The following is a 21,575-nucleotide window of genomic DNA, read 5'->3' as shown; positions in this document are numbered from 1 at the left end:
GGATTTTTACTCTAATTTAAAAAAATGAATAAAAACACCATGGTTAATGCAATTTTTAGATGTACGAAAAACAGATATTTTACAAAGGGAATGATTGATGTTCATGTGCTTATTTACACAATATATTTTTTACCCTTATATTTTTATCAATTTGTTGCAAGGGATGGTGTGATGAGGGGTAGGTGATGAATAAAATCAGAAGGTTTTGATGCGTATAAAAGTAATTCCCCAAATTTATTATCCCTTAACACAAATTACAGATTCAATTTACAGCTTGAATAATACAAAGTTTATAAATTAGATTACGACGATAGTGTTTGTGATAAAAGTTATTTTAACGTTGAAGCGAGCGGCGTGTTATTAAGACGAGCGAATTTAAGGTACTGAGTTCTTGTTGGATTGCCACGTCTGTTTTTATATTGAAAGTAGACAAAGGAAATGCTATCCACAGCGTGGGTAAATTTATTGTTTTGTTCCCACATTGCGGATAGATTCCTGGGATTTTGTCTGCGAAATTTGATTAAGGTACAAACGTTATCAGTCCAACAATGGATTTCACACGACACAATGACAGGAATGCACTGTTTACTCGTTCATTCCTGTGATGGACAACTGACACCCGGCACTTAAGCATTTCTTCAGCCGGCGGGAGGTGATCATATGTCCGTTCTCACGGCAGTGTTTTGCTGATTATTAAAAATATTGAATTATTAAAATGTTGTAATTTTTAGGTTTTAACTGCTATCTACACATTGCACTGTCTGCGGACTACTTCCACCCTCATACCCCCCTTCCTAGGAGGTTGGATGCTATTAGGTGAAGAAGTGCTCACCGCCCTTCCCTAAACTGTGAACAGGACCGCGTTGGTGAGTTGGGGCGCCAATGCGGTTCCATCCCCCCCCTCCATCCTGATCATTCAGGATGCGCTACAGATCATCGTATTGAGACACTATAAGAATCAAACCAAACTCCGCGTATAGTCGCGCGTCCACGACCCGACAAACCGCAACATACCTAAATAGCGACGATAACCTCCTAGGAAGGGGGGTATGAGGGTGGAAGTAGTCCGCAGACAGTGCAATGTGTAGATAGCAGTTAAAACCTAAAAATTACAACATTTTAATAATTCAATATTTTTAATAATCAGCAAAACACTGCCGTGAGAACGGACATATGATCACCTCCCGCCGGCTGAAGAAATGCTTAAGTGCCGGGTGTCAGTTGTCCATCACAGGAATGAACGAGTAAACAGTGCATTCCTGTCATTGTGTCGTGTGAAATCCATTGTTGGACTGATAACGTTTGTACCTTAATCAAATTTCGCAGACAAAATCCCAGGAATCTATCCGCAATGTGGGAACAAAACAATAAATTTACCCACGCTGTGGATAGCATTTCCTTTGTCTACTTTCAATATAAAAACAGACGTGGCAATCCAACAAGAACTCAGTACCTTAAATTCGCTCGTCTTAATAACACGCCGCTCGCTTCAACGTTAAAATAACTTTTATCACAAACACTATCGTCGTAATCTAATTTATAAACTTTGTATTATTCAAGCTGTAAATTGAATCTGTAATTTGTGTTAAGGGATAATAAATTTGGGGAATTACTTTTATACGCATCAAAACCTTCTGATTTTATTCATCACCTACCCCTCATCACACCATCCCTTGCAACAGTGGTGACCCCGTCTTCGGAATGTCCTCTTCAGCCACTGGGATTTGGTTGTATGCTCTCACCAGGTCGATCGTGGAGAAAACTTTCCTATCACGCAATGTTTGTGTGAAGTCTTGGATATGACGCACGGGGTACCTGTCAGGTACGGTTCGAGCGTTTAATCCGCGGTAATCACCACATGGCCTCCATTGATCTTCAGATTTGGGCACCAGGTGAAGGGGTGACGCCCAAGAACTTTCAGATGGTCGTGCTATTCCAAGTCTGGTCATGGTTTCGAATTCCTTTTTGGCGATGTGAAGTTTGTCGGGAGCTAGGCGTCTAGGACGTTGAGCTACAGAAGGTCCTTCGGTGGTTCGTATGTGATGTCTCGTGTTGTGGATGACTTCTCTACCAGCTCCATCTGGGCGCGTGAGATCCGGAAACTGCTGCAGTAATCCATGATAAAGGGATTTACCTGCGACAGTTTTGACAGTTGCTATCTCAGTGCTGCTGTGGCGTCCAGAGGTTGTAAGTTGAGTCGTCTGATCCAACAGTCTGCGATTCTTGACATCGACTAATAATCCGAAATGGATTAGGAAGTCAACACCAATAATGGGCTTGGTGACATCTGCAATCACGAATTTCCAGGTGAATTCTCTTCGTAACCCCAAATTCAGCGTCAGTGAGATACTGCCATAAGTAGCAATGACAGATCCGTTTGCTGCTGAAAGTTCGTACTGTGATTTTGGTCGGCGCCCCTGTACTTTCGTGCGTGGGAAAACGCAAAGGTCCGCTCCGGTGTCGATAAGGAATTGTATTTTCGTGGCGTGGTCGGTGACGAAGAGGCGGCTGGAGGTAGGGCTGTAATCGCTGGCCGCGCTTAGCAACTGCCCGTGGCGTTTCCCTTGTTGAAGGTGCATGGTGTGACGCACTTCTCCGCATCTTGGCCGAATCTACGATGATACCAACACATGCCAGGTTTGCTGTGGCTTTGGTCTCGCGGTCGGGAATGGTTCCTCCTTTGGCTGGCTGATCGTGACTGGTGACGTGGCCTTGATGGTCGGTTTCCTCTTGCGAGCTCTTTGGAGAGCTCCTCGCGAAGAGTTGAGATTTCCTCCCGCAAGGTGATCACCAGCTTGCTGATGCCGCACAGGTCTTCCATCGTGGTTTCAGCAATGGATGCCTTTGATGTGGAATCTGCCATGGCGTCAGCTAGGTCTGCAACCTTGTTGAGATCCGCGTCCTTCTGTGTCGCCAGTACCAATTGCATGGTATGTGGTAAGCGACCCATCCAAAGCGTGCGTAGGATGTCATCAGTAACGGCTGCTCCTGCGAGAGAACGTAGGTGGCGCAAGAACTGTGATGGTTTGCGATCACCAACTTCCTCGTGCTCCAGTAGTCGTCTGGTCTTCTGCTCCTGGGTAGAGCTCAGCCTTCTCGTCAGCTCCGTCCTGAGGTGCTCGTAGGCTCCTTCACGAGGTGGGTTAAGGATGATGTCTCGAACCTCTGACGCGTAACGAGATTCCAAAGCTCCCAGGATGTATCCAAATTTGGTCGCGTCAGTCGTGACGCCAGCTGCTTCGAAGCTTCGCTCCACCATGCAGAACCACATTTCCGGGTCTTCTGGACAGAATGGTGGGATCCTCACTGCCACGCGGCTGATCTGAGGTGTGGTCTGCTGGGCTGGTGCTGGTGTTGTCGTTTCTCCTCCGGCATTGCTGCCATACCCGCTGGAGAACTGTCCATTGGGCATCTTGACAAGGCAAGTGAATTTAAGAAAATTAACGCGGGAAAACGGATGTTGAAAACTGCGCGGGAAAACGAGCTCCAACGAAAAAATAATTCTCTCACAAACACAGTAAAATAGTAGTTAATAAAAAAATTAAACGAAGTCTGTAAAATGAAAATGAATGAATTGAATTTTACTTTACGGGTCACCACTGTTGCAAGGGATGGTGTGATGAGGGGTAGGTGATGAATAAAATCAGAAGGTTTTGATGCGTATAAAAGTAATTCCCCAAATTTATTATCCCTTAACACAAATTACAGATTCAATTTACAGCTTGAATAATACAAAGTTTATAAATTAGATTACGACGATAGTGTTTGTGATAAAAGTTATTTTAACGTTGAAGCGAGCGGCGTGTTATTAAGACGAGCGAATTTAAGGTACTGAGTTCTTGTTGGATTGCCACGTCTGTTTTTATATTGAAAGTAGACAAAGGAAATGCTATCCACAGCGTGGGTAAATTTATTGTTTTGTTCCCACATTGCGGATAGATTCCTGGGATTTTGTCTGCGAAATTTGATTAAGGTACAAACGTTATCAGTCCAACAATGGATTTCACACGACACAATGACAGGAATGCACTGTTTACTCGTTCATTCCTGTGATGGACAACTGACACCCGGCACTTAAGCATTTCTTCAGCCGGCGGGAGGTGATCATATGTCCGTTCTCACGGCAGTGTTTTGCTGATTATTAAAAATATTGAATTATTAAAATGTTGTAATTTTTAGGTTTTAACTGCTATCTACACATTGCACTGTCTGCGGACTACTTCCACCCTCAAATTTATTGATAAGCTGACTTAATTTGAAGGTGTATCTGATGACAGTAGCAGCTATTTTCGTTATCAATATTAAGAATAATGGGAAAAAAAACTGCTTATTGCTAGTTAACAATTTTTTGTGCATGTTTAAAAAAGAAAAACTGCATGACATAATACAGTGGTCCTCAATTATTAGGACTTATTGACAATGGAGATTGTCTGGATAATTAAAAAAAACAGAAAATCTTTTTTACTTTACTTCCTAACCTAACTATTCTTTTGAAATTCCACCAGTCATCCATGCCTTTTTCTGATTCTCATGAAATGATATTGAAAATGAAATCATTCAGATTGAAGTCCGCATAATCGAAGTACTACTGTATTTCGCTATCTCAGGTCTTGTCCACATGTCGCGTTTTGACTCGCGCGCATTCCATGTACATGTGACCTCAGCTGTCCACACGCACTCGCACCGTGACACGTGCCGTATTGACAAGGCGTCATGGAATACTTTTAATAGCCTGAATTTGTGTTATTTGAAACAGGAAAAATATTGCCAGTTTCATTATAAACTGTCAATTGTTGGTTGACAATATTACAGATTTAAGTTTTTATTAAAAATAAGACACTAAACTCGTAAAAACGTTCATATGAATCTTGAAGGGACACCATATTATTATCATGTGACAAGGACTCAATCTGTTATCGGCCAAATTGTAAATTGCCAGTATCATTTCAAATTAAAAATCGAGATAGCCGCTGTTGCAAATTCGATTTTTCCCCAATATTTTTTTTGCTATCATCAAATGACTCTTAAATTTGTATTTGGTAAATATATGATGAAATGGCAAGCATTTTGTCGATGAATTATAAAATTTAGTAACGGAGAGTATGTGACAATCTGTCGCAAGTATTAATGAACTGAGTCAATATATAACTAACTGGCGTTTCAACGTCGATAACGTAATCTGGAATTGTAGGACACACAATTTTTGGAAACCCTTATAATAATTGTGCACTTAATAATACAATAAAATAATCAGTAAGTAATTGAATCGATTATGCTTAATGCATTGTTTTGATTTGGTTTGTTAAACGTATATTTTTTATTTGGTCTCTTCAAGGATCCCATTAATGCGCATTTTTAATTGTGGTACATTTGAGTCTTAAACTATTTTATTACGGTAACAACGCTGGAGATTTTAAATGATACCAACACATGACCTAATATTTATTATACATCATCATCATTGGATCTACAATCCTTTGTGGATCTTGGGTGTCTCTACTGACGCAATCAAGCTATCTCTACTTTGGTCTTCCAATTTTTCTTCTTCCCTCCATGTTAGTTGTCATTAGTATTTTTGGGGGCTGTTTCCTCCATCCGTAGTAAGAAACAAAATTGTGTTATTCTTGGCTCCACAACCATGCGATAGAGCTAGTTGTAACGTGTTCCCCAAATGAAATATTCTTCTATGGTTCCAAAAATTCTTTCAGGATCTTTCCTCTCGAATATATACTATACAGGCAACATTAATTAATACTAAACCTAATATTCTGACTTCTGGCTACAGACTCACCATTCACTATAAATACTTGCTAAAATGTTCATTAAATACTTACCAGTAAAATACGTGTCATTTAAAATTCTTTCGTGTAATTTAACTTATGGTATACCTATTTCTTTAGGCATATTGGGCATAGATGAAATAATAATATTGTTTTCTTATATTTTATATTGAAATTAAATATTTTTGTACAAAATGAATGCTTCATTAATCTTATCCTTCACCATGTATTACATCAGACTTGTAATAATATATAATACTATTAATCTGCCCGTCTTATAATGTTCAAATCTAACCGACGTTTTTGTTATTGTTATTTTAAGATATTACCGGTCATCCATAAGTGATGTCACGTGATTTTCGGTATTTTTGATCCTCCTCTCCCTAAAATTCACATCACATTCTTTAAAAAACAGATCTTTCGGAAATGATCGATTTCAATATAATGTTCTTGCGAATATTTTATTCTTAGAGTTAAAATTTGTCTATTTTTTTTGTTGGTTTTGTGATATTTTCTACAATCCCCCTTATCCCTTCGTCACGAATCAGTACAATATATCGGACCCCTTTCTCCCTTCTTATATGTGACATATTATATTATGGACGGCACCTTATTTTTATCACAAAACTAGATTAGTATACTTTTTTTTTGAACATGTCTTATCCTAATAAGATCATATGGGCCCCCACATAGTGGAGGTTTGTATTAACAGATTTTTTTTTATGAGAAATGGACGTTAGCCACTTGCCCGACTTATTAAGTCCATACTTGGATTCAAACACAAATTGTGTAAAACAATATGTGTATTTGTCAGATCCAGGATTCGAACCTGGGACCCACGACGTTATAGGCCGACGCTTAGGCCCCGTCACGTCGGGTGGACGCGTTCGGCGCAGTGTTGAGTGGCGTGCACAACCCAAACGTATAACCGTATGTGAAAATGTTCGTAGACAATGTCTTTTTGGTTATACGGTTATACGTTTGAGTTGCGCATGCCGCTCAACAATCCGCCGAATGCGTCCACCCTGGACGGGGCCTTAAGCCACTAAGCCATTGGTATATTAACTTTGATTATAAATTTTGTTAACACGTCAAACTTTCCATAGATGTTTTTAGACTAAACAATATCGTCGACGTGAAATATTATATTTTATTTTCTGTTTTAATACAAATTTTAAAGGGTAATGTTTAAAGAAATCTATATTCTTTTCAATTGATATAAGCTTTTTTCCGATTTGAGATTCATCAGAACTTGGCCAGCTTATCTTATAAATTATCTATAGTCATCGAAATAGTGTAAATCTTGAAAATGTAAATGTTATTTTAATGTGATATTGACATTTATATTGCTTTAGATCAGCGGTTTTCATAACTCGTCAGTTTGCCGGTCTCTATACTAGCCTCGTTCAGTTAAGGAAACCCTGATCTAGGCGAGCACATATAAAGAATATAATAATACCGTGACTTAATTTTCGTATACAAAAAATGAGTTTAAAAAATACTAATTTTATTGAAATGTAGGAATCTAAGAAATTTTAATTATAGGTACCTAGTTTACACTGGTGTTGCATTTTGTCTACCATTTAGTACATATGAGTGATACATAATATTATTATAATTTTTTCTTATATTCTTTTTTTTAATTAGCTAGTCACTTTATTATTGTGTAATAATTTAATATTAGTACTCTTTAACTATGTATGTACTGCTGATATAAATACCTAACTGCAGTTTAAAATTTAGTTTTCAATAGTTTATTTCAATTTTCCAATATTAATAACAATTTTTATAATGCTAAAACCAAATAAATAAAGAAAATATTAGGCTAATTGAATAAATTTATTTGAGAAAGTAATGCAACTATTAAAAAATGATGATTAATAGTAAATAAAATCAAAATCTGTTCTTAATTAATAAATTATTGCTATAGTGTGTCATATTGCGTAGGTATGTTCTTATTAGATTTAATTTGCAATACAGGCCGCCCTCGACTTTCGCATGTAATTGGTTCCTGAAAATGTGTTCAAAAGTATAGGGATATAAAAAAAAACATTGAAAAGTGTACTTTAAAATATTTATTTATCAATGGGTATAATTAAGTTAACGTATTAGCAATCAGGTGTTTTCTTTATAAACTTGTCAAGAGATGGTTAAATACCACCCTTTTACGTATTTGAGAAGGTGAGGGGGAGCGGAGGAGATTGGAGCGACTGCATGGAAGTGCACAGTTTTTGCATTATCAACAAAAATCTAAATTTTAACAAATGTACGAAATAGCGAATTGTACAAAAGTAGTTCGTTCGAAAGTCGAGGGCCTCCTGTGATTTTAATTTTGTATGAATATTTTCATCACTAACCATGCAGATATTTTTAGACACAAATCAATTACACATTGTATGTAATTTTTATAGGAAATAAATTAGATCACCATTGTAAAAGAGTATACCTACATGATTTGTAGCACTATTCCTAGGAAATATTTTGCAGTTTATAATTTGTGTTTAATTTAAGTTAAGATAACATGACATGGTTTATTTTGTATTGTTAGGGCCAGATGCATAGTATATACTTATGTGAATAAGTGGGCTTATGCATTAACCACAGTCACAACTCTCATAATTATGTTTTATAAACAAATCAAATAAATATAGTTTTGAATGTTATTTACTTATATCTGTCAAAGCGAAATTCTATTGAGTACCGATATGCAAACATGAAGGATTAGCAGTATTAAAAATGTATTACATATTGAAACTATAGAAAACAGACTTTTTACACATGCTTCAACTGACATAGTGTTACAATACAAATATGTAATTCAAGTAGTTTTGTCCAAATGCTAGAAATATTTTATCAGCCGTGCGTGCATTTATTCAATTAAAATATTGATAAATTATCCAATTAATAATAAAATTTATATTGTGCAGTTTCATAAAAATATTTTAATAATTCAAAGTAAAATTGTTATTTCGAAAATGGTAACAATTTGAATTGATTGTTTCGCTAAACTGTCATCTATGCATAGGGTTCATAAATAGTTTATTTTATATAACGTCAACATTCTATGCATTAGACCCTTAGTTATTATTGATTTAAGTTAGATTAAGTTAAAGGTATTTTGTTGAACACACTGATTTCACTGCTTTTATTAACTGTCATAATTCCACCGTAAACCTTGTGATCTAAAGAAACTGAATGTAGGTAATTTATAAAATGTTTTCAAAAGAAAATATAGGTACAAAATCATTTTGCATGTTGCAATATATTGAGCAATAATATAATTGAATCTTGCAAACTACCGTACAATATAGAAGTAATGGTTAATTCCTTAATAAAAGACTTTCGCAATATCTACCTGCATCAATGTATATACTATGTAATAACATGAATGCAATAAACAAGTTTTTGCCTTTCACAAGAAAAATATTAGTAGTAATTTTAAATAATTTTCCATGCTAAAATAACACCCGTACTTATATTATTATGGTAGGTACCTTGCAAAAGTATTTGGACTTGCTTCAGGGATTTATAAGTCGCTATTAAATGATGCCGCCCTTAGCCAATAGTTGTTTAATTTTAAATTAGCACTTTATGTTTTAACATGATGCCATTTTCATATTGATGCATCTCATCATTAATATTAAATTTATTTGTTTTGATTATAATATAGGTATATATTTATAATGTGCTTTGTATTTATTATAAAGAAATGTTCCCCAATGTTTGATAAAAAAATCACTACTCGTTAAATAGAATGTTTTAAATTTTTAATTAACCCTGTGTAAGAAATACCTCAATATAGGCGGGTATAAAATGTCAAGCATTATTTAAATAATTAATCTGCAATAATCTACAAATCGTCTTGGAGCTGTTTAAATCTATGATGTGACAATTTTTTCAAATCGACTTTTTTATATTATGCGTTCCCTTATATTAGACTTCATAGTGTAGTAAAACTGTCAATATTCTATCTCCCATCAAAACTTGTCTCACCTGCAATCTAATACGTCGATGTGGCATCATCACAAAACACACATTGCCAAATGGAGGTCTGCAGATTGGTCAAATGTGACTTTTTAATTTGAAAAAAAGGCTGCGAGTCGAAGACGCCAGGACGCATACGAACACCTACGAATTGGTCATTCCTATACCGGCTCGCTAATCGTCACATCCAAATATCTATACGTTTCGAAGGTTACGTGTGACTGTCACTAGGTAGATGTGCCCAGTCTTCATATGCAACAACGGATCGACGTTCTTAGAAGGTTTGATTTATTGCTGTGCGGCAGACAAGGCGAGATTAGATGTGAGAGCAGGCTAACATGTCTAATTTTAATAAGACCATAATACCTCCAATGTATGTAGGTATCATGTCGGCATTATTACAAACATTCAATGGTGACAAGCCCCTCACTACCTGTTATATATCAAGTTATTCAGAGACTTAATATTTTGAAAGTACCTTAATTTTTGTGTTTATAAAGTAGTTTGTTGTAGTAAAATTTTGCCACATGTTTTTAAACAGCTCAATGACGAAATCCTAAATAAAAATCAATCTGTAGAGATATCGTCAAACTATAGGTCAGTGATGACTAACAAAATCTATCTATTTATAATATCTACTAAAAAAGAATAAGCAAATGATACAATAGATAGTGCTCATTTTACCTTACTTGAGCTTTTCATACATGATCTTTATAGAAAGTAATATGTATTGTTTTTGAACAAAAATTAAATTACTGATCTATAGTTTGCCAATATCTGTACCTACCATAAAATATTGTGATTTAAAAAAGTAAATTGCCATTTTCACTCCTAGATTATGGGCCTCCACAGGGCGGAGAGTGGAGTGATGATTCGTGATTTATTACATATACAATATTACTAATAATAATTACAATTACTTGTATAAGTCGTATTATATACCCGCCAGCATCGAATTAATGTCCTTATTGCTGTGTAAAAAAAAAACAATTATATTTAACGTTACTAGTAAATTATAAGACAATGTTGTTTTGCCATTTTTAAATTTGGCTCTATTCATTGTTGGCATTTTATTGAACTTGCCCCCATGCCATCAAATCAATATATATTTTTAGATACTTGTTACATTAAATTCATTTTAATGATGGCGCCATATTTAATGTGTTTTGATTTCATAGCTCAAACAAAATTGTACATATTTAAATGTGCCTAGATCATTCACCATTGCAATTATTTGTGTAACTTGAATGCATTTTGTTCGCACATTTTGCCTACCTTAGGGTGGTGACATACATGGGCATTACATAATATTTAAACAAGCGATACAGGTGTCTGAATTCCGTGTCGTTCACACTCATAATATAAGAGCATGGGTTCCCAACTGGATTTTGATCAGTAGCACATTTATGATTACTGAGTGAGGGGTAGGCACATTCTTTTTGCAATGAAACTTCCATAATGTTGAAGAGTGGAAATAGTATACTTACAATTAAACGAATAACCAATTTATTTTTTTAATCAATTAATACAGATTTTTGAAGATTAATAAGAAGCAAGCAATATTGAGCCGTAAGTAGACCACTTTTTTTATTGTATGAAACAAAAGAAAATATTATATTATTATAAAACTATATCAGAATTTACAAGATTTAGCAAAGAAATAATATGATATTGTAGGGTAATTTTTATTCCATAACTTTCCCATTTGAGGATGAAATTTTTTTTTCACGTTTTCACCAACTTGCATTACCTAATCGACATTAACACATTCGCAGACACGTGCTAGCTAATAAATGTTAGTGATATGACACATTGAAATTATTGTTTTAAGAATGTTTTACTTACTTTTTTTAATTTTTCGATTTAGGTACATATATAGAAATGAAGTCTTAAGATACGACATTATCTAATTCACACTGTGACACAAGTAGACAGGGAACATATTGTTTTAATCCAAAATGCGATTTCTATAAACGTTGTGTCCTATTCCATTCCACAGTAGAGGTCGTCAATGGACGTCCTGTTATATCACATCTAACAGAATATGACATTTATAGACGTTATGTCCGCGAATGTGTTTTAATTTATACATACCCAGACATCGATTGTAAAATTTACTTACCTCATAATAATTATATTAACAAATCCTAATAGACAAAAAATATACTTGCTATATTTTTACAGATTCGTTACGAAATTAAGATGTTATTTTGTCAGCCGACGCACTTAAAAATGTTTGGGGTATGTGCTCGCCAGCTCGCCATTGGGAAACCCTGCACTGAAGCATTTCAACGAATATTCAATGATTTATTCTTGTTTATTCCCAGCTTAACATTGTATTCCACCAATGCTCTTTAAGTATTATAAAATATTGAAAACTTTTGTAATGGGATTATAGTATGTACTTAAATTTTAAAATGATTTTATTCCTTCAATATATTTTTATTTACATTTTGATTTATTTTACATTGCTGATTATGGGTAATATTTTTCTAAATATATGAATTAGGTATACCTATTGGTATTATAATGATAATATTATATTTTTATGCTTTTTTTCGTATTATAATCTTAAATGCAGTCTTTCTTAAGTTTAGAGATAGAGAAGCAACATATAAAATGATTTAGGAGAGTCAACTGTTACTGATTTATAATTTTAATATTTAAAATTATTCACTGTAAAATTTCTTATTAAATGGATTCAAAAAAGTCTTGTTTCTTTTCATTATTAAAAAAAATGTTCTTTTAGTTAAAAACTTGTCCTGTGACTGAATAAGATCAACACTTTGCTACTGAGATAGTGTGGGGAAGGATTACAAAGATCTGCTGATATGGAAGGGGGCGGCCAAAATCTAAGTATTGTGGCGGTGCCAAATTGAATGAGGCTAAAGCTCGCAAACAAAGATGACGAATATAATATTATAATTGATTATTTTACCATGCGCCGAAAAATATGCAAAAACTTTGGATTGTGAATAATGTATTTGTCTCAAATAAGTCAAATATGTATTTAGACAGGTCATCTAAATGTTAGTAATTGTGGATCAGTTTTTATTTTGACTGAAAAGTCTGATTATTTACATATTATACGATTAAGTTTAGAAAAGAAAGTTTTCAGTTTCATGTATATAACAAAAAAAAAATGGCAACAGCAAAACAATGATTCCATTATCATCTTTTTTTTAAATTTACACGCTATTTGGTTTAATTATTCTTGAAGTTGTTCATGTCAGGTATAATAATGATATAATTTGATTACATAACAAGGAAAGGAGAGATAAATTTAAAATCACTACTTTTCAGGAGGCAAAAGAACATAAATCTTTACCAGTGGCGAAGGGTGGAGGTAGGTTGTTAAGATACGCCATAAATAGTGCACATTAAACTTTGTCAGTCATACGTATTTGTTTTCATTGAAATAAGACTACAATTTAGAGCTGGTGTTAGTTAGTTTTTAGAATTCAATATTTCCTATGAAACCAAGCTAGATTGTAGTCAAAAAATACTCTTGTATCTATAAAATATCTAAAATTATGCCATCAAATCATACATAACTTTGGATATTTTATAGATATAATAATATTTTTTATCTATTATAGTTTGGTAAGGCAGGGCTCAATAAATTTTTTAAATTAACCAACAATATGTGCAATATGTATCCTTAATCTAACAAAAACAAAAAAGTATGAATGAGAAAGTGTGTGTAATTTTTTTGTATTGCCCAAAATATACCAAAACTATTATGGTTTGGCTTAGGCAGGGTTTAATTGATTTTTAAAAACCAACAACACTGTAAATTGTAGTCTAAGTAAAGTACATATGACTAACAATGTTTAATGTGCACCACTATTTATGGTGGATCTTAACAGCCTACCTCCACCCTTCGTTACTGTTCTGTACATAATGTTATGTAAGCTACATTTCTACAGTTTCTCATTTCACACATAATATTATGGTGTGTTTTGGTTAATTTGGCATATTATTATATTTCAATTTTTAAGACTTATTTTCCTTTTGCACACAGATATGGTTTTTCATCCGTTTAAGATTGCTATTCTATTTTTGCTAATTCATTATTATTATGGAACACATTGGTAACATTCATAATCTATTCTTAAACACTCCATTAAAACAACAGTATTTGGTCATCATTATCAGAAGTGAAACATATTGTCGGTTTTGGCAGCTTTCAAGAAACGTCTCCATTCTGTTCTATCTACTACAAGCTAACACCACCTCATTCGCGTCCATTGAAGCAGAGCCTATTCTTTTATAACTTTCAGAGTCACCCACTGTCACATGTGAAATAATAAAAGAATCACTTAAAATCCAGTGATCTTCACATACGATACCTGAATAACTTTCTCTATATTGTTCTATCATAGATATCCAGCGCCCTCATATTTTTTTGATAAAACCAACTACTTGACTACTAAGTAGGTCAGTATAATATTATATGGTGCCTGATTTGAATCGTATAGTTCATATTATATACAATGGGTCCATTTTAATGAAATCTTATCTTATGAAAACTTATCATTGGTTTTATTTTATCGTCGCTGTCTTTTAAATACCTCCTATGTGGTTTGAGTCATATTTTGAGATAATCGAAAAAAACTGTTTTAAAAAATAATCAATAATCATAAATGATATAAGTAGATGCTTTAATATTTTTTGAAGATGCTAATCATAAATAATTAAAATTGAGTAATCATATTTTTTTTTATAATATATTTATTATTAAATGGTAAAATCGTAGCTTTTTGTTTTTATCACATAGGATTAATTCTATATGCACCGCGTTGAATACGTTGAATCATGTATACACATGCTGTGTTCACATAAGATTATTTTAAGACTGATCTATGGCGGACGCTCACATAGGATTAATTACCGTGCATGATTTTGGATGCTCTCACATAGAATTAATTTAATATAGATTTTATTTGGTGATTTAATTTTTGGTTTGATCTTTCCATAATTCATATTATAATACATACGGTAGAGAAAAAAAATGCGCATCACGTGGTATCAATATCTCATTTCCGTCAAAATCGCCAGAAACATAATATACAGTGACATTATGATAGTTTGTTGTTATAATACAACTATTTACTACACAATGCATCATTTTCATAGCATTAAAGAAGTAATTACAAAAACAATGACAGACTTATCGAAATTTGAAACTAATTGATCAAACTTAAAATATTTTATGACCAATGACTTTAACGGTTTCGTTTCTCAGTTCTATTGAGCAGCTATCTTGATTTTTGCTAATACCCAATTCTGATTGGCAGTCAACATAGTCTCGTGGACTTAACAACATTTGGAACAAACTTTACCGTGAACTTAATGTGGTCTGGAATTCGTCATGATTTTGAAACTCTTTGCATACCAATTTAGGGCTGATAGGAACTGATCAAGATTATAAATTAGCGTGGGAAACCACCAGTGGAACAAAATATCATTAGCTCAATTTTGAATCATTCAATTTTGAATTAACCTTATCACTGCCAGCCAACTTTTATTAGGTGGACACTAAGCTTGTAAGCCAGCTATTTTTGGAATAAAATAAATCCTTTAAAAAATATGAAATAGGAACAGAATGATAAATATTTGTAAAAACTTAATAAATCAACATGTTTCTCGAGTTTATCGTGAATATTTTCGTACTAAAATCATGAATATTGTTTAGAAAATATACATGAACAGTTAATTAAGAGGTTACGGTGTTTATAAGAACTTGCGAGTTAACTCATCCATGGCCTAACGCGACATACATGCTTTGGCGAATTAACTCGACCGTGGCACTGATCAGGAGAACTTATTGTATATAGGAACTATACAACTGATTTATGAGTTTATTATGGTTTTATTTGAGCGGATCTGAAGTGTCTTTGTAACTGTAAACCACAGTAGTATCAATCATTTGATACGGTAATTCTTGGCTGACATCGGTTTGTGCGGACGATGCATAAATTGTAATATATGATTTGATGACCTAATCATTAATTGTGGATGGTGAGCTTAGAGGAGTCATATTAAATTACATCTTGGCTTAGTTAATAGTCCCATTTCCTTGCCAAGTTTTTTCAGCACGATATATGCAAAAATGTTAAACATAACTTTCTTCTAAACCTAAACATAATATTATGAAAGTGAAGCAAAAAAAGGGTCTCATGTCTACTAATTTTCATACAAACTGAAGTGATACAGGAGCAGTTGGTTGATATTATATAGAAAAATGGCACTAATGATAAACAAGATCCTGCTTCAGATATTTTGATAGGGAAACCATAGAAGGGTTTCTTCAACATCTTTGAATATATGTCTTTTATATTTGGTTAGACCCTTGGCAGTATAATATCAATGTCATCTGAGCAGTAAGCTCACAATTATTCTAAAATTCAGACGTAGAATATTGTTTCATCCAGCAGGAATGCGCATAGTAGTTAACTTCACATTGGTAAATGTTATGTCGATCTGTATCGCAGAAAAAATTGTGAGGCTCTTCGTTACACATTTCCCTTTTATGTTTCTTTTTCTTATGTAAACCATTTTTTGATTTTGATTCATTTACTTTCAAGTTTTTCTTGATGTATCCCATAGTCGGGTAGTCGATTTTCCGACAGGTGTGCGGCTGCTTGTAGTACAATTGGTTCGCCTTGTTGCTTACGTTGATCTGGCACGAGTTTGATCCTTTTAAAGACGATTTGTACTGCAACCATTTGTGTCTGGATAAGGCATCTACTGGTCCCCATTTTCGAGATGGTTTTATTGCTGCTGTCAGTTTCTGGAAGAGGACATTAAAAGTAATTTTTTAATTAATAATACCTAATCTATAATACCTACTCAGTGTTCCGGGAAAGATTTTGGCAAACATCATTTTGATGAGAATAAGGGACCCAATAATGCACGTCCTCAGGAAAAACCAAGCCGGGTTTCTACCTGGTCGAGCGTGTGCAGACCAAATCCACAACCTTCGATGTCTTCTCCAGCAGAGCCATGAGTTGAACAGTCCGATGGCCTGCTGTTTTGTGGATTATGAGAAGGCTTTCGACAGTCCGCACCGCCCCTCCCTCTGGATGATACTGGGAGCATACGGGATCCCTCCCAAGATCATTGCCATAATCAAAAGCCTGCACGAGAATAGCGAATGCTGTGTCAGAATTGGAGACACTGTCACGGAATGGTTCGGGGTCTCGACCGGAGTCAGACAGGGTTGTGTCCTTGCACCGTTTCTCTTTATCATTCTCTTTGACTTCATACTACGGAAGTCAATACCACCCGACCGAGGCATACCTGTTACCCCCACGGTGAAGCTATGCGACCTGGAATACGCCGATGATGCTGTCCTATTCGACAACTCAATCGAGGGCATTCAAGAGACAATCGACAGGTTGCATAACAACTCCTCTCGCGTTGGTTTGAAAATCAACGCGAAGAAAACCAACGTCTTGTGCAATAGCACCTGTCCTGATCCAGATTTCCCTCTGATTAGCGATGGACAGAGCATCGAGAGCGTCGACAGCTTCAAGTACCTGGGGGTACACATCATGGGAGATGGCATTTTGCAGAAAGAGCTCGCTATCCGAATGGGAATGGCTGGAGCAACATTCAACTCGATGCGAAATGTCTGGGACTCACGATTGTACTCGGTCAAAACCAAATGCCGCCTATTCGACGCTTGCATTCTGACGGTGCTGCTTTACGGTAGCGAATCATGGCACCTTACGAAGGCTCAGAGCAACCGTATACTGAGCTTCGAAAACAGATGTTTGCGACGAATACTGGGTGTGCGGTGGTATGACTTTAGGAGCAACGAGGAGATAAGAGAACGTACCAAGCAGCCTCTCATCACGCTGAAAGTGAAGAGGCGACGTTGGACCTGGCTCGGCCACGTGCTGCGGATGCCAGAAGAGAACTTTAACCTGGCTTGCCTGTTCTTCAAGCCGACCGGATTCCGGCGTCCTGGAAGGCCGCTAAATACAATCTACAGAGTGTATACGGCGGAGCTACGGGATGCTGGTTTGACCTGGAACGAAGCAAGAAGACTGGCGAGCGACAGGGATTCTTGGAGGCGCCGCGTGGTGTCCATATGCTCCAGTTAAGGGGCGGATATGGGCAAAGAAGAAGAAGAAGAATAATTTATAAAAAAAATATTAATTTAGAATTGAATAGCTATGTACCACAACATTATTGCAATGTGTAAAGAAAAGTCCTCATCAAGGACTATAACATAATAATATCTACAATGTAGGGTCATCCATATATTATACGTTTACATGTAAATTGTATGTAGAATATTTCACTGTCCCACAGTTCACCGTGAGCTTTCTTATCGGAAAGAGATAACCGTATACTATACGGTCTCCAATTTTATTAGATTCAATATGAACATTAATTCAATGTCTCAGATGTCGTAAGTCTACCATACAAACGATTTTGAGGGGAAATTTGGGGTACGCAAAGATGTGCTCGATAGGTGCCCAAAATGCTGATGGAAGTTCAAAAACAAAATCATGTGTAAAACGCTTAGGTCTTTTTGAACCTTTTGGACTCATTCAAATGGGATGTCCTCTGTCATCCTGCTCATAGCCGACCTGGTGCCGAGTAATTTCAATCTTTTTCTTCATCTGAAGCAACATTTGGCCGGAAAATGCTTTGACACCGACGAGGATGCCGAGGAAGAGGTGAAAACATTTTTGAGGACAAGGGAATCAAGTACTTGTGCCACGGCTCACCAAGTGCATTGATCGCAACGGGGACGACATTGAAAAATAGTGGGGATATTTTTCATTAAATTTCGTAAGCTTTTCTTATAAAAATAAATTTTTCCTGATTTTTAAAATAATAAAGGTCTTTAATTCTTGGACAACTCTCGTTCAGTGTTGAAATTGAATATTATAAAAATTCAATGCATTTAAACTTTTTCTGTAGAGGTGTACACAGATACTCAAAACCAAGCAGGAATTAATAATACACATTATTATCGTTTACTTATTTATTATAAATTATTATATAGGTACATAAAATTTGGTCGAAGAACCACAGTTAAGATTTCCGGCTTCATAGCCATTCGAATTGACTACGTCTTTCCTTGGCAGGCTTTTTAGCCATTTTCCTCTTGAACCCTTCTGCCATGTTGACCAACTCATCGGGGATCACCTGCCCCGCCTCCTTGAGAATCTTGATAAGTCCTTTAGCTCTGTCCCAGTCATAGTGGCTAATGTAAGTGATAGCGTTCTCAGAGCATCTTGTCCGCTCGACACGGTGTACGTACTCCTCCAAATTTTGAGGTAAATTGTAGTTGATGATATGTGTAACATTTTCAACTTCAATTCCTCTGTTGGTAATATCCGTGGTGATGAGAATTTGAACTTTGCCCGTTTGCATGTCTTCTAAGGATTGCTCTCTTTCACATTGATCTAAGCTGCCGTAGATACATTGATTTTCAATACCTATCAAACCCAGCTCTGAGGATATATGAATAGCTGTCGCTCGGTGGCTGCAGAACACTATGATTTTAAACCTGGTTTCCATCGTCCTGCAGAAATCCACCAGAACGTGGAATTTTTTTTCAATGTCATCATTGAAGAACAACAAATCTTGCTTGACTCTGTGAATGGGTGCCAGATCCAGTGTTCCAAAGATGACTTGCACGGGATTTTTCATGTAACTCTTGGCCAACCGTTGCACAGAGGTAGCCCACGTGGCCGAAGTCATAATACTCTGTTTGTCAGGACGGATGTTAACCAAAGCGATTCGAATTTTTGGACCAAATCGCATATCCAGCATTCTGTCAGCCTCGTGGAAAACAATGTATGTGACTGTCATTATGTTAATATTTTTAGCCTGAACCATATCATGGAGTCTACCCGGCGTCACAATGAGTATATTTGTTGATTTAATCTTTTCCTGATCTTCTCCGCTGCCTTCTTCATAGAGACAGATGGATTTTATTCCCCTATAATTGTATTTATTGACCTCTCTCTCGATTTGGATGGCAGCCCCTCGCGTTGGAGTCAGGATGAGGACGTTCGGGCCGAGGCGGTCCTCCATGGGTATCGGTTGCTTTACGATGTGAATAAATGCTGGCAGAATGAAAGCGAGGGTCTTCTCGATGCCGGTCTGCGTGATTCCTATCATATCCTGTCCGCTTAGAAGAATAGGCCAGGCTTGCGACTGGATCGGTGATGGAGTCTTAAAATTCTGCTTATAAATTTGATCCAAAATCTCGGGGTACGAGGCGAAGGCCTGCTCAAATGTGATGACTGGATTGGGTATCGACATTATCTCTTGTGCATGAGTGTCGGTGATCACGCGATTCACGATGTTATCGGTAGCCAGGTGCCAAGCAGTGACATCCTCTGCGGACATTCCGGCTACTTCTGCATCTTCTGTATAATTTTGTTTATGAATTGGAGGAAGCTTAGCCCACAACTCGTCCCGCCGCCTCAGGCACTCTGCGGCGACCTTCTCCCAGTCGAACTCCTGATGGTTTTCGTTTTTTCCACATGGTTCGTAGTTAGGCAGCGCCAAGATCATCTTTCTGGCTTTAACCCTTGCCTTCGGTGTACCAGTTAACAAAACGGACGTGTGCTGATCAGACAAATATCGGGTTTTTTGTATGGTGACCTTGGCCTGGCTCTTCGCTCTGATGTTTCGGATAGTATTGCCTCCGCGGCCGATAATGGTACCGATGAAATTAGCTTTTATTTCCAGCCATTCAGAAGATTCGTTTTCTGTCCTTCGGTTCTCGCAGATATTTTGACAATCATCATTATCGCTCTCCTCAACATCTTCACACATTTCATCAAAAATGGAGTCCGAACCGCCATCGAAAGGGTCACAATTGATATCGGGGGCGAACCAAGTATCATCGACATCTAAATAATCGTCATCTTCCATGACAACTACGCAAAAAATATTTACTGAAGATTTCGTTACACTTAAATTGACGTGATCAGGAAAACCCGCTCGCAATTTGAAGAAAGATGGACGTATATCATAGACTAATAATATACCTAACGACGTAATATAATAATATTATCTATGAATGACTCTACAATAATATTATGACAATTGCACTATTGTACGCCCAATGCCTATTATCTCTATGGATATTGGGTGGGACAGTGGTGCCATATTTTATAAGTGGAATTATAGTACAGAACCTAAAAAATTATAGTATTTCGGCAAAAAATATAGTACCTACCTACTTGTTGAATGACCAATACTTTTCTGCATTTTCAAAAAATTATACGTTGAGTGATTAACGAGACCTTTTTTAAACAAAATTGGACGTAAACTAATTTATTAATGAGAGCTTTTTTTATAGTCCGACAACATAAATCTGAACCTTTTGATGTTCAGTTGTATTCGGCTATTAATTGTCGGCAAGTACACGAGACGTGTCTAATAATGAAACGGCCCATATCAGACGTAGAAAATCGTCAAAGTTACTTTCATTATGAATACATTATTAAACTACTGTCCACAACAAGATCTCGGTAATAAAAGAAAGTCGCTTTAGTCACGTGTAGAATTCGATAATTAACAATAGAAAAATAAATTAAAATAATAAATTTCACCTCTTAATTATTAGTAGATACCTATTATGATAGTTGGGTTAATTAATACTGAGTAATTATTGAGTTTGGAAGGAAATGCATCATTAAAATCACATTAACTGATTATATTGCTGCAGGTATATTGTATTAATTAGATAATTAGGAGAACACAAATTATGACTTCATAAGTAGAAGTGAACAGTAGGTAGGTATACATATTAAAAATATATCGATG

The 21,575-nt window shown here is 35.8% G+C and overlaps 2 protein-coding genes across 2 annotated transcripts in view; both read right to left on the bottom strand.

Annotated features, from left to right (window-relative positions):
• Positions 1 to 2,539: 2,539 nt before the first annotated feature.
• Positions 2,540 to 3,412, bottom strand: LOC147079888 (uncharacterized). Its single transcript, XM_085945768.1, has one exon. It carries the CDS (start codon positions 3,410 to 3,412, stop codon positions 2,540 to 2,542), a length of 873 nt encoding a protein of 290 aa, XP_085801894.1.
• A 621-nt stretch (positions 3,413 to 4,033) lies between these two features.
• blot (solute carrier family member bloated tubules) overlaps positions 4,034 to 21,575 on the bottom strand; it is a 33,285-nt gene continuing 15,743 nt past the window's right edge. Inside the window, exons 9-10 of the mRNA XM_085945759.1 lie at positions 16,323 to 16,560; positions 4,034 to 4,134 (exon numbers count right to left, since the gene is read on the bottom strand). Of these exons, the coding sequence (XP_085801885.1) occupies positions 4,034 to 4,134; positions 16,323 to 16,560 (339 nt within the window). The remainder of the gene's footprint in view (positions 4,135 to 16,322; positions 16,561 to 21,575) is intronic.

Source organism: Rhyacophila brunnea, unplaced genomic scaffold, assembly GCF_057557595.1.
Source record: "Rhyacophila brunnea isolate RB1 unplaced genomic scaffold, BYU_Rbru_1.0 scaffold_1, whole genome shotgun sequence".
In the NCBI taxonomy this organism is placed as follows: domain Eukaryota; kingdom Metazoa; phylum Arthropoda; class Insecta; order Trichoptera; family Rhyacophilidae; genus Rhyacophila; species Rhyacophila brunnea.
Note: the sequence above shows the minus strand (reverse complement) of the source record. Positions and strands in the feature narration are given on the sequence as shown.